The following is a 13,455-nucleotide window of genomic DNA, read 5'->3' on the forward strand; positions in this document are numbered from 1 at the left end:
ACTGGGTTATAGGTGTTTAGTAGGTATAGCTTCTTGAGTGTTTCTGATTCCTTAAGGGACTGTTGCTCGAGTTTGGTGGCTGTTCTAATGCTATCAGATCAAGAGAAGCTTGGCTATTTCAGTTTAAGTACCTTCTATGTTTGTAAAAACTGTCTTTAGCAAACTCAGATATCTGGATCTAATACTCCATTTTGGTCCAACTTTCTGCTGAGTCACCAGGCTCATCTTGCTACCCTGTCCGCAGATGATCTAACAATGTCCAGGCATTACTCATACATATGTGGCTGCATTATGACCAGGTAACAATGGGCAGCCTGTGACGATGAGCCAGGACTATATAAAGCCTAGTGGCCCCAAACAGGGCAGGACTGGACCTATGGTGGGAAAAGTAGAATGTTAATTTCCTACATCCACAGTTTAACAGTAAATTTTCTCAGGGTGACAACAAGCTAAAAAAGGTAAAATATAGTTTTAAGATTATCAAGGGGATCTTTTTTACTTTGTTTAGCAAGACATTTGCTATGTCAGAGTTTAGCCTAATTATTTTTCTTTTAAATGCAAGATGAAATACTGCTGTTAGAGGTCTGATGACTTGCTTGCCAGACGTAGAGCTGGCTTACTGACTTGTTTGGAGATATGCTCTGTGCACATTTATAAATTGTCGTAAATTCTTTCCCTGATCAGAACAAGTTTCCTTTCCACGCTGGGGTGTTCGCTTCTGCTGATGGGTGGAAAGTTCTCTTTTTCGGTCAGAAGTGTGGCGTACACACAGAAGAGTGCACACGCTCTAAGTGTACAGCTTGGTGGGAGACTCCTTACTAATTAATGAGAGCTGTCATCCCACTGGTAGTTTCACTGGACTAGCGTTTTCCTCTCTAAGCTTTCGGCTGACTTGCTGTTTCAGTGTTTGTCATTTGTTCTTTGTGGAACAGAAATGTGAGAAACTAGTTACTGATGTTAGTGTTTAAGACAATATTCTTGAAAATAAGACAGATTTGGTTTCAAGTTCCTCATAAGACTGATTTAAAGATTTGAGAATATATGTGCCTGGCATGTAATATATAATTAATAAATTTTGTGACTGTTACTGAGGTTATGGTTTTAATTAAGATAATTGAGATGTAGAAGACATAGATGAGATATTAGAATATATTGTCTGATAGGTGCAACAGAGTATACATTTTTACATTAAAATTGTGGATGGTAACAGGCAGAATTTTAATTTTATGTGATACTGTTTGAGAACATGCTAAATCCACTTTTTTCCCAAGTAAGTATTAGTTACAATTAAATTTTTAATGGCTATAAAACAGCATTTTCAGCTTTAAATACAGTTTTAAATAAGACAAACCATTTTAATTTTTAAGAGTGAGTAAAATAAACTTCATATGATAATTTAGGTTTATAACTATTTATAATGATCTTTATTCCTTTGGGAACATTTTTTTTTCAAGTTTTTTAAATCACAATTGATGTCACCAATTGAATGGACTGATAATAATAAGGTATATTATTGGGATTTTCTGGAATAAATCATTTCTACTTACTTTCTTTTACCTACCACAGATTAGAGTTTATCATTAGTAGTAAGTAGTTACGTATTACATATTAATAAAGTGACTTTATTAGTATGTCTGATAATCTGTATCAGGTTTCCTGTGTAACTAAGTAACTTAAGATGTTTCTCACTGTTGTGTGGCTTGGCTGTGTTGTTCTTTTGGTTTGGGCTGGCTAGGCTAGGGCTGAGTGGTCTAGGATGGCTTCACCTAAATGTTTGGCAGCTAGATGACTTCTTGGTCTGAGAGGGACTTTACATTCCTGGTATTTGGCTTGATGTCAACTGGGGTGATGGCCATAGACTGTCCTCATCTAGCAGGCAAATTTCAGCTCCTTCACATAAGGCAGAAAAGTTTTTCTGGAGTAAAAGAAGACAAGCACTTTTCAAGTCTCCTTTTGTTACAATTGCTGTTGCCTGGTAGCTGATGGAGGGAGCCATTTTGTATGAAACAGTATAAAACAGCCACTAATGGCAACCCACTCCAGTACTCTTGCCTGGAAAATCCCACGGACAGAGGAGCCTGGTAGGCTACAGTCCATGGGTCGCTAAGAATCGGATATGACTGAGTGACTTCACTTTGACTTTTCACTTTCATGTGTTGGAGAAGGAAATGGCAACCCACTCCAGTGTTCTTGCCTGGAGAATCCCAGGGACGGGGGAGCCTGGTGGGCTGCTGTCTACTGGGTTTGCACAGAGTCGGACACGACTGAAGTGACTTAGCATTTTAAGTTTTGTTGGACATTAATAGGATACATTAAGGGTTGATTAGGTTAGAAAGCATGAATCTGTGGTAGATGCAGCACAGATATAGCTCACTTTCTGTATGATATTCAGCATTTAAAAAGTGTAATGAAGAAGAAAGTTCGAGTTAGTGTTGGTTTGGTATAAATAGAAGTGGGTAAGAAGGAACTTTACAGCATTGCTGAAATAGGTAATGATGGATTCATCTGCATCTGAAAGTAAGAGACACTAAAAATGTATGAAGATCTAGGGGAAAGAGATCTAGGGGCTGAAGAGGACAGGAGGGCAAGTAACAGATTCAGTGAAAATAAAAGGAGTAGGTTGAGGAAAAGAAGGTTTGGTCAACAAGAGATTTTCAGAGTTTAGGGTGCAGTGAATCTGAATAATGATGAAATCTAAGATAAGGTAGAAAGAAATAGTTAAAGCTCAGCAGTAGAAAGTCTAAGTCCAAGGTCTTGGAAAGATTCATTGCTTGAACATTTTATTAAACCTCAAAGGTTCATGTGCTAACATTGCTGCTGCTTTGAGTCAGTGTGATGTCATAAAGATGCATGAAATGGGATGAAAATTCTGAATTACTTGTTGAAGTCATTGAACAAGGTGGGAGAAGGTCCAGGAGCATTAACAAGAGCTAGAGAAGAACGAAAGATGATGAAATAATCTGATGCTGCTGGTCTGTATGAAACTTGTGGACTTACTTTTTTCCTAATCAGGAAATGTTTTCTTGTTTTCCTATTTTCTTTTCTGTTTATCTGCTTTTAAAAATGCATGACTTTTCTATTTTATGTTTGTATTTTATTTACTCTGAAATAGATACCCATAGCAGGTAGGGAGAAGGTAGAAAAGGGCAGAGGTAGGTTAGGTGGTTTTTTAAAGTTATAAAGTTAGGAGGACATTCACAGATTCTTAACCGTCTGTTTTCTCTAATATTGGAAAGCTTACAAATCTAGATAATGCTTGAAGTGGTCTTAACATTGTTTATTTGTGACCCAGCTTTTGTAAGGCAGAATAATTTTTATTTGAATAAAATATCCTAATAACTCAAAAATTTTAGAAATATCATGTTTGTTTTTAAAATTTTGGACTATTAGCCAATATTATTAGAAGATAGAGTACTAGTTATTAAAATTTGTAACATGTCTTTTGGATATTTTTACTTTTATGAAAGTACAGAATTAAGACGTTATGGTTATCTGCCATTGAATTTTAAAGTTTAGAAGAGATATTAAAATTCTAATCACCTTGTATAATTCAAATAATATGTTCAATGAAAATATGTAAAAAGCTTTACTTCAGATTTTCATATTGTGCAAGTATATGTAATTATAATAGTATGAATAAAACATATATAGTTTTCTCCATTAGGATTTTATAATCAACTAATTAGATGTGTATTTGTAAGATTATTATACTTACCCTCTTAAATTATATAGCCAATTATTTGAATACATAGTTATAAATGATAAACCAACATTTACATTAATCTTTAGTATATTGAAAAATAACTTTTTAATTTTTTCTTAGATTTTTCAAATGATTAAATATTGGGCTTTAACTTTTATAAAGTACTTATTATACTTAAGAAGAAGTATGGTACAGTATATTTTACTTGTTACTAGATAGAGTTATTTGGGAGGATATGGATTTGACTTCCCCCAGAATCTGCACATATAAGAGAGACTGATCTAGTTGGTTTTGATAGATTATATGTACCTTTTAACCTTGGTTATATATATGGTTTACCCAAGGGTCATAATATGTATAAAATATATTCTCCTGGCCAAACTAATTTTTATTTTTTATGTTTAGGATAAATTTGTTTACCATACGGCTCCAGTTGAAAAACCACACGGCAGACTACAAAACAGAACATCAAGGTCACAAAAGAAAAAATCCAAGTCACCTGAGAGGAATAAGTATTGCATAAATGCAAAAAACTACGAACAGCCTACAATTTCTTCAAAATCACACTCTCCATCTCCTTACACAAAAAGACGCATGTGTGAGCTATCGGAAGACACCAGGCGGCGGCTGGCCCATTTAAATCTCGGCCCTTATGAATTCAAAAAAGAAACAGATAAACCTCCATTTGTGATTAGACATGTATGTGTTCTTTGAAACATTTCCATTTGAAATTGATCTAATTTGTAATTGCACTAAAATATTACTCAAACTTCTTTCAAGTTCTAGCTTATATGAATGATTTTTCTTCATGAACTGTATGTTAGCCTAGCAATCTAAAATGGAAAATTAACTTAATAAAAACATTCTTTTGCAGCCTTTAAACCTGACAGAGATCAAGCTCCATTATGAATCCCATAAGTCCTCTAAGTAGCCATTTCCTTTCTTCTTATAAGTGGACAGTGTAATAACTTTACAAATTGAACTGATATATAATTGACATTAGTACTAAAATGGCAGAGTAGGATTTTAAAATAGGAACTAGTTTTCTTTGTGAAAAGGAAGACACCCACCCCCCAGCCCTTTAAAAAATTGTAATGGAAAAGTTTCCCTTGTAATTATGTCCCTTGGGTAAACCTTATATAATGGAGTTTGAAGCAAATCATCATTTGATGGGAACAGAAAGGCCTTTCAAAGAGAAGACTTAACTTTAAGGGTAATAGAGTTTCTAATCTTTCTGTATGGAAGCCTGTTATGATGTGTTTTGTGTTTAAAGCTTGTATCCATATGATAGTCAAAAAGATTTTGGCTAATTTTTAAGGGTCTATAGTCCATCCTAAAGGAGACCAGTCCTAGGTGTTCATTGGAAGGACTAATGCTGAGGCTGAAACTCCAATAGTTTGGCCACCTCATATGAAGAGTTGACTCATTGGAAAAGACCCTGATGCTGGGAGGGATTGGGGGCAGGAGGAGAAGGGGACGACAGAGGATGAGATGGCTGGATGGCATCACCGACTCGATGCACATGAGTTTGGGCGAACTCCGGGAGTTGGTGATGGACAGGGAAGCCTGGCATGCTGCGATTCATGGGGTCGCAAAGAGTCGGACACGACTGAACGACTGAACTGAACTGAACTGAATAATACTTAATAAAAATCTTTCTCAGAATCTTCATAATTTCTTTAATTTTTATAAAAGTATTTTACCTTAAAAGCATTTCAGTATCAAAAAATTGCAAATTAATTTAAAAAATTGCTTTATATAATAATAAACTTGAAGATTCAAGTGCCTATAGAAGCAAAACAACTTTTTGAGGTATCTATAAAACACTTTCTTACTTTAATGTTTCCAGTGCATTTTCCCAAATTTTAAAATGTGAATGTAAATGCAAACAAGTAAACATGTTCCTTTGATGATCTAATAGCTTTTTTAACATTTGTGATAGCATTTTAAAAATATTTAGATATACTTTAAGCAATATTTCATTCCATTTTCTTATTTTGACTATGTATCTTTTATTATTTTAGCCTAAAGTAATAGATTTTTATTGTAAAAAAAAATTTTAATAGTTAACGGTAACTTTTAAATGGTTACATTTTATTGAGATCATTGTAATTGCACTTGTCTTAATTATAGAACTTGTTTATAGGTTCTGGTCACTGTTTTTGGTTGTTTGAACAATATCCAGATATGATTACTTGCTTGTTTGATGGCAGTTCCAGAATGCCTTTAATTTTGTTTGCCCACAATTGCAAATTAAATTGAAAAGAAAGGACTAAATTCTAACCTGAAGGAATATTAGCACTTTAATTAAAATACCTATGTACAAAGATAGCTAGGAATATTTTGAACATTAGCCACATAAAAATTGCTTAGGGAAATAACTACTCTTAAAATGTTTAGTATTATTTTCATGTCACTACTTAAAATAGAATAATTTTTTTAATTCTTGGTATAAATTTTGAGATTTTTATTAAATAATTTCCCTTTCAACTTGCAATGAACAGGAAGAAATACATGCTTCTAAGTTTATAGCTACAAAATTACTTACAGTGACTGTAAAGGACTAGATTTTTCCAACTGTGTTTATAAACATATGCCTCCCACCTCTGTAACCATTCATGATTTTCAAAGCACTTAACAAAATTGGTAACCAAGCAAAATTTTAATTTGATATATGAATATACAAAATATAATACTCCTAGGAAAGACATTCTAGTTTTATAGGTACTGTATAAAAAGTAATCTTAAAGAATAAAGAAGTTTCAAGGAACTAGTACGCTCCCAAACAAACCAGTACAACCATTCTATGAGTTAAGCTACATTCTTTGCTTTTTTTATTTATGTGGAAGTTAGTATTTTTTTCTATTATGGTAAAATAGTCATAATATAATATTTTGATTCTGCCATTTCATATAAATAGAAACATACAATTTTTGCCTTTTTGTTGTTTTTCATTTAGTACATTTAGTACAGTGCTTTCAAGTTTCATTTGTGTTGCAGCACGTATCAGCACTTGATTCTTTTTATGGCTGAATAATTCAGTGTACATTTTGTGTATCCATTAATCTGTTGATGGACATTTGAGTTTTCACCTTTTAGTTATGTGAATAGTACTTCTGTGAACATTCGTGTACAAGTTTTGTTTGAATATCTGTTTTAATTCCCAACTGCTTTAATACCTAGGAGTGGAATTGCAGGGCCATATGGGCTTCCCTGGTGGCTCAGACAGTAAAGAATCTGCCCACAATGCGGGAAACCTAAGTTCAATCCCTGGGTCAGGAATATTCCCTGGAGAAGGGAATGGCAGCCCACTCCAGTATTCTTGCCTGGGAAATCCATGGACAGAGGAGCCTGGTGGGCTACAGTCTGTGGGTTCACAGAGTCAGACCGAACTGAGGGACTAACACGTGGTAATTCTGTGTTTAGCTTGTTGAAGAATTGCCGAACTCTTTTCCAGAGTTTGTTGTGTTTTCACCAGCAGTGTATGATGTTTCCAATTTATCCACATTCTCACTAATGTCTGTTATTTTCTGTTTTATTTTTATTGTAGCTATCCTGAGGGTGTAGAATGGTATCTCATGATGGGGGTAAAATAGACTTTTGACTTACATTTTACTAATGACTAGTGATGCTGAATGGTTTTTCATGTGCTTATTGGTCATTTGTATATATATTTTTTTTTTTGGAGAAGTGTCTTTTTGAAGTCCTTTGCTCAATTTTTTTTTATTGAGTTTTTGAAGTTTGTTGATATATTCTGAATATTGATGCCTTTTCAGATAATAATTTGCAAATATTTTGCCCTACTACATGGGTGCCTTTTCACTCTCTTGATATTGCCCTTTTATGTAAAAAACTTTTAATTTTGGTAGATAGAGCTGTCTTTTTTGCACAGATTTAAATCAGTCTGACTCTTTTTGTTAGAAAACATGGATGACTGTTAATATGTTATTCCTATACTCAGAATGCTGGCTCCTAAACACAGCCAGGTAAAGACACTAAATTCAAAATCTGTATGCTAAGGAGATAAGTAATAAAAGGCTAAACTTGTTATTGAAATGTAGCAAAGTAAGATTTCTCTTTTTAACTCTGTGCCAAGTCGTTTCAGTCATGTCCAACTCTGTGCGACCCCATAGACGGCAGCCGACCAGGCTCCGCCGTCCCTGGGATTCTCCAGGCAAGAACACTGGAGTGGGTTGCCATTTCCTTCTCCAATGCATGAAAGTAAAAAGTAAAAGTGAAGTCGCTCAGCCGTGTCCGACTCTTAATGACCTCATGGACTTGCAGCCTACCAGGCTCCTCTGTCCATGGGATTTTCCAGGCAAGAGTACTGGAGTGGGGTGCCATTGCCTTTTAACTCTGTAGTGGGAAGCAAATTAGGCAATAGAATAATGGACATTTCAACTGTAAATCTGTTGATTTTAGAGTGGATTCAGAATATAATTTTAAATTTCTGGGATTTAAATTTTACTTAAAACCGCAAAATACTTGGCTAAGCTCTGATTTTGGAACGTGCCTGAACTATGTAGGCAGTATCATGTAAACCTGATGATATGTGATCTATACACCTTACTTGATTTTCTGTTACCATTAGACTGAAAAAAAATTAAGCTTTTTGTTACATTGAAATTTTCCTTATTCTAGGTTGATCCCCCAAGTCCCAGGGCCGATGCTCTATTTGGATCTCCTGGCAGAGACTGTGAAAGAGATGGATGGTCCAGGCTGCACAATGGTAATATACAAGTTATCTCTATTGTTTTAGTTATCTTTCCTATCAATTAAAAAAAAAAAAACAGAATCGTGGCTATATTGGAAAGTATGTTACAATGACACTTTTTAAAACCTATGGGACACCCAGGTAGATACTCTCTAAAAATAATAGAATTTAAATGCTGCTATAAACCATCTTCTTTGTGATTCAAAACACATATTAGCATATTAAAGACTGTGATACCTTTTAGTAAAACAAAACAACAACAAAAAACTTTGATTTTGTTTTGCTCAACAATTTTTAAATTTATTTGGCCATGAAACCTTTTTCCTGCTTTAACATGCATTACTGCTTGTGGAACAGGCTTTGGGAAATACAGTTGTAGAAAGAGTTCAAGCTGATACTTTTAGACATACATTTACACGTATATTTGAATGCTTGCTCAGCCACTTATTTATAAATGGAGCATTCTTGAACAAATTATCTTAACTACTCTGATTATCAGTTTATTGAAGAATGAAGATAACATGATAAATATTACTATGCAAGATGCCCTAGCACACAGGACACTTAATATCAACTGTCACAATAAAATTTATATTTCGGGAAAGATAACATTCTTTAGATTTAGTTTATAACAATTTTTTTTTTTCATTTTTAGGCCTGATCCTAATAGTTAGATAGGTTATTTCTAAGTTCAATATGAAGATGATTTTAATAAAGAAGATTAAATAGTATTTTATAGTTGGGGATGTGTGTGTGTGTGTGTGTGTGTGCGCGCGTGCATGCGCGCTCAGTTGTGTCTGATTCTGTGACCCTACGGACTGTAACTCACCAGGCTGCACTGTCCATGAGATTCTTCAGGCAGTCACAAAAATGGAGTGGGTTGTCATTTCCTTCCCCAAGGGATCTTCCCGACCCAGGGATTGAACGAGCATCTCCACGTCTTCTGCATTGGCAGAAGGATTGTTTACCTCTGAGCTACCTGGGAAGCCTAATTAGGGACGTCTAAGTATTAATATCTGTAGACGCTGGCTAGTCAATTCACCAGAAGCTTTTAAGTTAATTTATTGCACACTAAGAAAAAGGCATAGAAAAGTAAGAGTAAAAAAATATAATCAACATATTGTGAGCTTTGTCTCTTTCTGATTCTAAACTCTAGTATATAATCTCTCTCTTTTAAAATTAGAATATAAAACATTCTTATCTAAGAACATGAAGAGTTTGCGCTCACCTATTTTCCTTTTTTAGCATTAATTGGGAGATAAATAGGGTAATTGATAAGCCTTTTGTACTCTGAATAATAGATTATATGAAATTAGGAACAGATGTTATACTGTTTCCCCTCTTGGACTAAATTTATAGACATTGAGTAAGTATGCTTTAAAGACCAGAAAAATTGAAAATGACTTCAATATAGACTTTTCTTGGGAAGATGTTTTTGGAATGCACTTAAATATCTGATTTCCCCTAACAATTATTATATATTTCCCAGCAGAACTATTATAGTTTCTAGTAACTTCATATCAAAGCAATCAGCTGCCTATATAGAGGTACAATTAGGTCAATAATGAGGTGCTTTTTCTTTTAACTTTTTATTTTGATATAATTTTAGACTTATAGAAAGTTGAAATAGTACAAAGAATTCCCCTATGCCTTTTACTCAGAATCTACAAATACTAATATTTGCTTTTCCTTCTCCCTCAATCTTTCTCTTTCTTTCTCCTCCTTGCCTCCATCTCTGTATGTGTGTCTGCGTAAAAATTTTTCCCGACGTTGCTATGGACTGAATTGTGTCCCTCAAAATTCACATGTTGAAGTTCTAACCCCCAGTGGTGTTATTTGGAGATGGGTCATTACCTTTGGGAGGTAATTAGGTTAAATGAGTTTTGTTCCTTTCTCTCTATCATGTAAGGACACAACCAAAAGGCAGCCATCCTCAAGCCAGATGAGAGCTTTCACCAAAACCTGGCTGTGTTGGCACCCACATCTCAGACTTCCAGTTTCTAGAAGTATGAGAAATAAATGTTTATTGTTTAATTCACCTAATTTATGGTAGAAGACAGCCCGAGAAAACTAACAACAGTTTTCATCTTAAGGTGATGTAATTATCAAAACAAGAAACTAACAATATAATAATGTTGACTAATCTATAAACCTAACTCAGATTTTGCCACTTGTTCTAATACTTTTATAGCAAAAGGAATGCCACATCATGCATATCCTTCAGTTGCCACATCTCTTTTGTTTTCTTTAATATGGATCAGTTCTTTGGCCTTTCTTTGTGCTTGTGATCATTTTTAAGGGTAAAGGCCACTTTTTAAATAGAAAATCCCTCAATTTGGGTTTGTTTTACTATTTTCCTCTTTATTAGATTTATTCTTTTTCTCCCAAAATACAACAGAAGTGATATATTACTCTCAGTGCAGCACGTCAAGATGTATGTGATGTTGCTTTGTTACTGATGATGTTAATTTGCTCACTTGATTACGGTGGTATCTGCTAGGTTTCTGCAGGAAAAAGCTGCTATTTCTTCCTTCCATTTGTAATTTTGGGGAGATCAAGACTCAGTTAATACTCCTTGACTTTGACCTCTTTACCATATGTTGATGGTTCTTGCTGGAAACAGTTTATTATGGTGATTTTTACCAAATATTTTAAAAATTCCATTTTTCTTTATACATTTATTATTTGCCTTTTGCCATAAAGAGCTTCCCTTCTCTTTTCTCTAATTTTAATGCCCCTATTCTGTGGACTGCTTTTCTTTCTGTCTCGTAGTTGAGCAACTGTACTTTGGATTCTCATCAGCTATTTAAATGCTTGTGGAAATGTCTTACGATAGACTGTCTTAGGCATAGTAAATTTTCACTTATGACTATCTTGGAAATTCTTTTAGAAAATTTTCTTATCAAATTATCTTGCAGAATAATTTTTAAATTCCTATTGGATACCATTTTCACCAGTGTTGATTGATTTAGTCTTCATTTGAGTCATGTGAAGGTGGATTTAACTATGTTTGATCAGGAAGAGAGTGACCAAAGCTTAGAGAGGCTATGTGACCTGTTGGAGCACTATAGAACTTGAACCCAGATCTTACAACCCCAAGTTCCTTTTTTTTCCACCACTCTCTTACTCCTTTCCCTACTATCCTTTAGATTTTTTTTTTTTTTTTAGATAAAATCTCCAAGTTTTCTCTGGCTAGAATTTCCATGAAATATAATTCTAATCTATGCAATCCTTTTGAAGAAACTTAGTATCTCTCGTACGTTAAGAATATTTGGAAGCTTCATCTGGTCATTTGAGCATTTTAAAGTTGTCCTTTTTTAATTTGCTTAGGATTTAGCAAATACCTCTCATTTCCAAATGCTGTTACTTTGAGGAGTAGGGCTTCAACATACACATTTTGGGAGGACACAAATATTCATTTTGTAACACTGATTTCATGAGATTATAGGAGAATCAAATAATAGCTAATATATATTGTGTTTTCTGCTAGCCACTATTCTAAGTACTTATATTTCATTGATTCATTACTCACAGTAACCTCAAAAATTTTAGGTACTATTAGTTATCCTCACTTTACAGATGAAGAAATCTGAGATTTAAGGAAATGTAAATTGTTCAAGAGCACACATATACTCACACACAATCTAAATTAGTTCTTTCATTTTCCTTATACTTTTCTTTAGTGTGACCCATACATTAAGGCCCAGCTCAACTTTTTCCTCCTATAGGAAGTTTTGCCTGATTGTCTTCAACTTTGAGACACTGGGCTCTGATATGACTTTTTGATAGCATTAATTGCCAGTACCATTCTGATGTAGCTTGTCCTTTTATGCTGCTGTTATTTGACTTGGTAATAACTTAAGTAAATTATAAGCACTGTACAACCATGGGCCATGATTTTTATCTCCTTTATCTCCTACATTTAGGATATAGTTAGTGCCTAATTGTTAGTAAGGGTGATTAAATATGAACATTAGGAAACCTCAGATCAAAGTATTAGTTTAATTTATAAAAATGAAAGAAAATTGTAGAAGTTTGTCTGAATTAGAGTAAGTTTATAAATGGTTTTTGCCTGGAGAATTCCATGGACAGATGAGCCTGGCGGACTACAGTCCATGGGGTCACAAAGAGTCAGACAGAACTGAGTAACTAAGCACAGCACGGCACAGATTATCCTGGGTCTGTATCTGTATAGCCTGTTTTTCTGTACAAAGTGGTTAGGGAAGGTAAAATATAGACTGTTAAGAGTGTTTTTTTATTGAAATGTATTAGTAAAGTAGAGTTTCAAATTATGGTTCTGATTTTCTCATCTATCAATATAATAGAGATTGTAATTCTACAAAGTTGACTCCTTTAAGTAATAAATAGAACACCAAATGTACATTTATAATGTAGTGGTTTGTTTTAGGGAGAGATTTGAAATAATTTTATAACCCACTGTTGTAAATACTGAGAATAGTTACTTTTATGAATTGTATAACTTAATCATAACTATAACTCTGTTTTGAGGTAAGGTAAGCATTGTCTTTATACTTTTAAAATGAGGCATGAAATTAATTGTGTAACTTGACCAAATTAGCATCTGTGGTAGATTGAACCTGGCCTTGTTTGAATTAGAATTCAATAGTAATGTGTTGATGTTGTGTTAATAATAATAGAAAGAAAGTGAAGTCGCTCAGTCGTGTCCAACTCTTTGCGACCCCATGGACTGTAGCCTACCAGGTTCTTCCATCCATGAGATTTTCCAGGCAAGGGTACTGGAGTGGGTTGCCATTTCCTTCTCTAGGGGATCTTCCCGAACCAGGGATTGAACCCAGGTCTCCCACATTGCAGCCACCAGGAAAGCTGTTAGTAATAATAGTTAGCGTTTATTTTACTGCCTCACATGTAATATCTAATGTAATCTAATGAAAGAGGTACATGGGACAACTGAAGTACTGGAAAAGTCAGAGAATATGCCCGTCGCCATATTAGAAGTGCTGGTGCCTAAACTGTAATGCACATCTATTTGTCAGCAAGATGTATACACTACAGGACA

General features: G+C 34.4%; 1 protein-coding gene across 2 annotated transcripts in view; it reads left to right on the forward strand.

Moving 5' to 3' along the window:
- Positions 1-13,455, forward strand: part of SPATA6 (spermatogenesis associated 6) — a 166,744-nt gene that overhangs the window by 84,365 nt on the left and 68,924 nt on the right. For both annotated transcript variants that reach the window (XM_005204783.5, NM_001046371.3), the window contains 2 exon segments: positions 4,109-4,402; positions 8,345-8,432. In XM_005204783.5, the coding sequence (XP_005204840.2) occupies positions 4,109-4,402; positions 8,345-8,432 (382 nt within the window).

The sequence above is a fragment of the Bos taurus genome, chromosome 3 (genome assembly GCF_002263795.3).
Source record: "Bos taurus isolate L1 Dominette 01449 registration number 42190680 breed Hereford chromosome 3, ARS-UCD2.0, whole genome shotgun sequence".
Taxonomy (NCBI): domain Eukaryota; kingdom Metazoa; phylum Chordata; class Mammalia; order Artiodactyla; family Bovidae; genus Bos; species Bos taurus.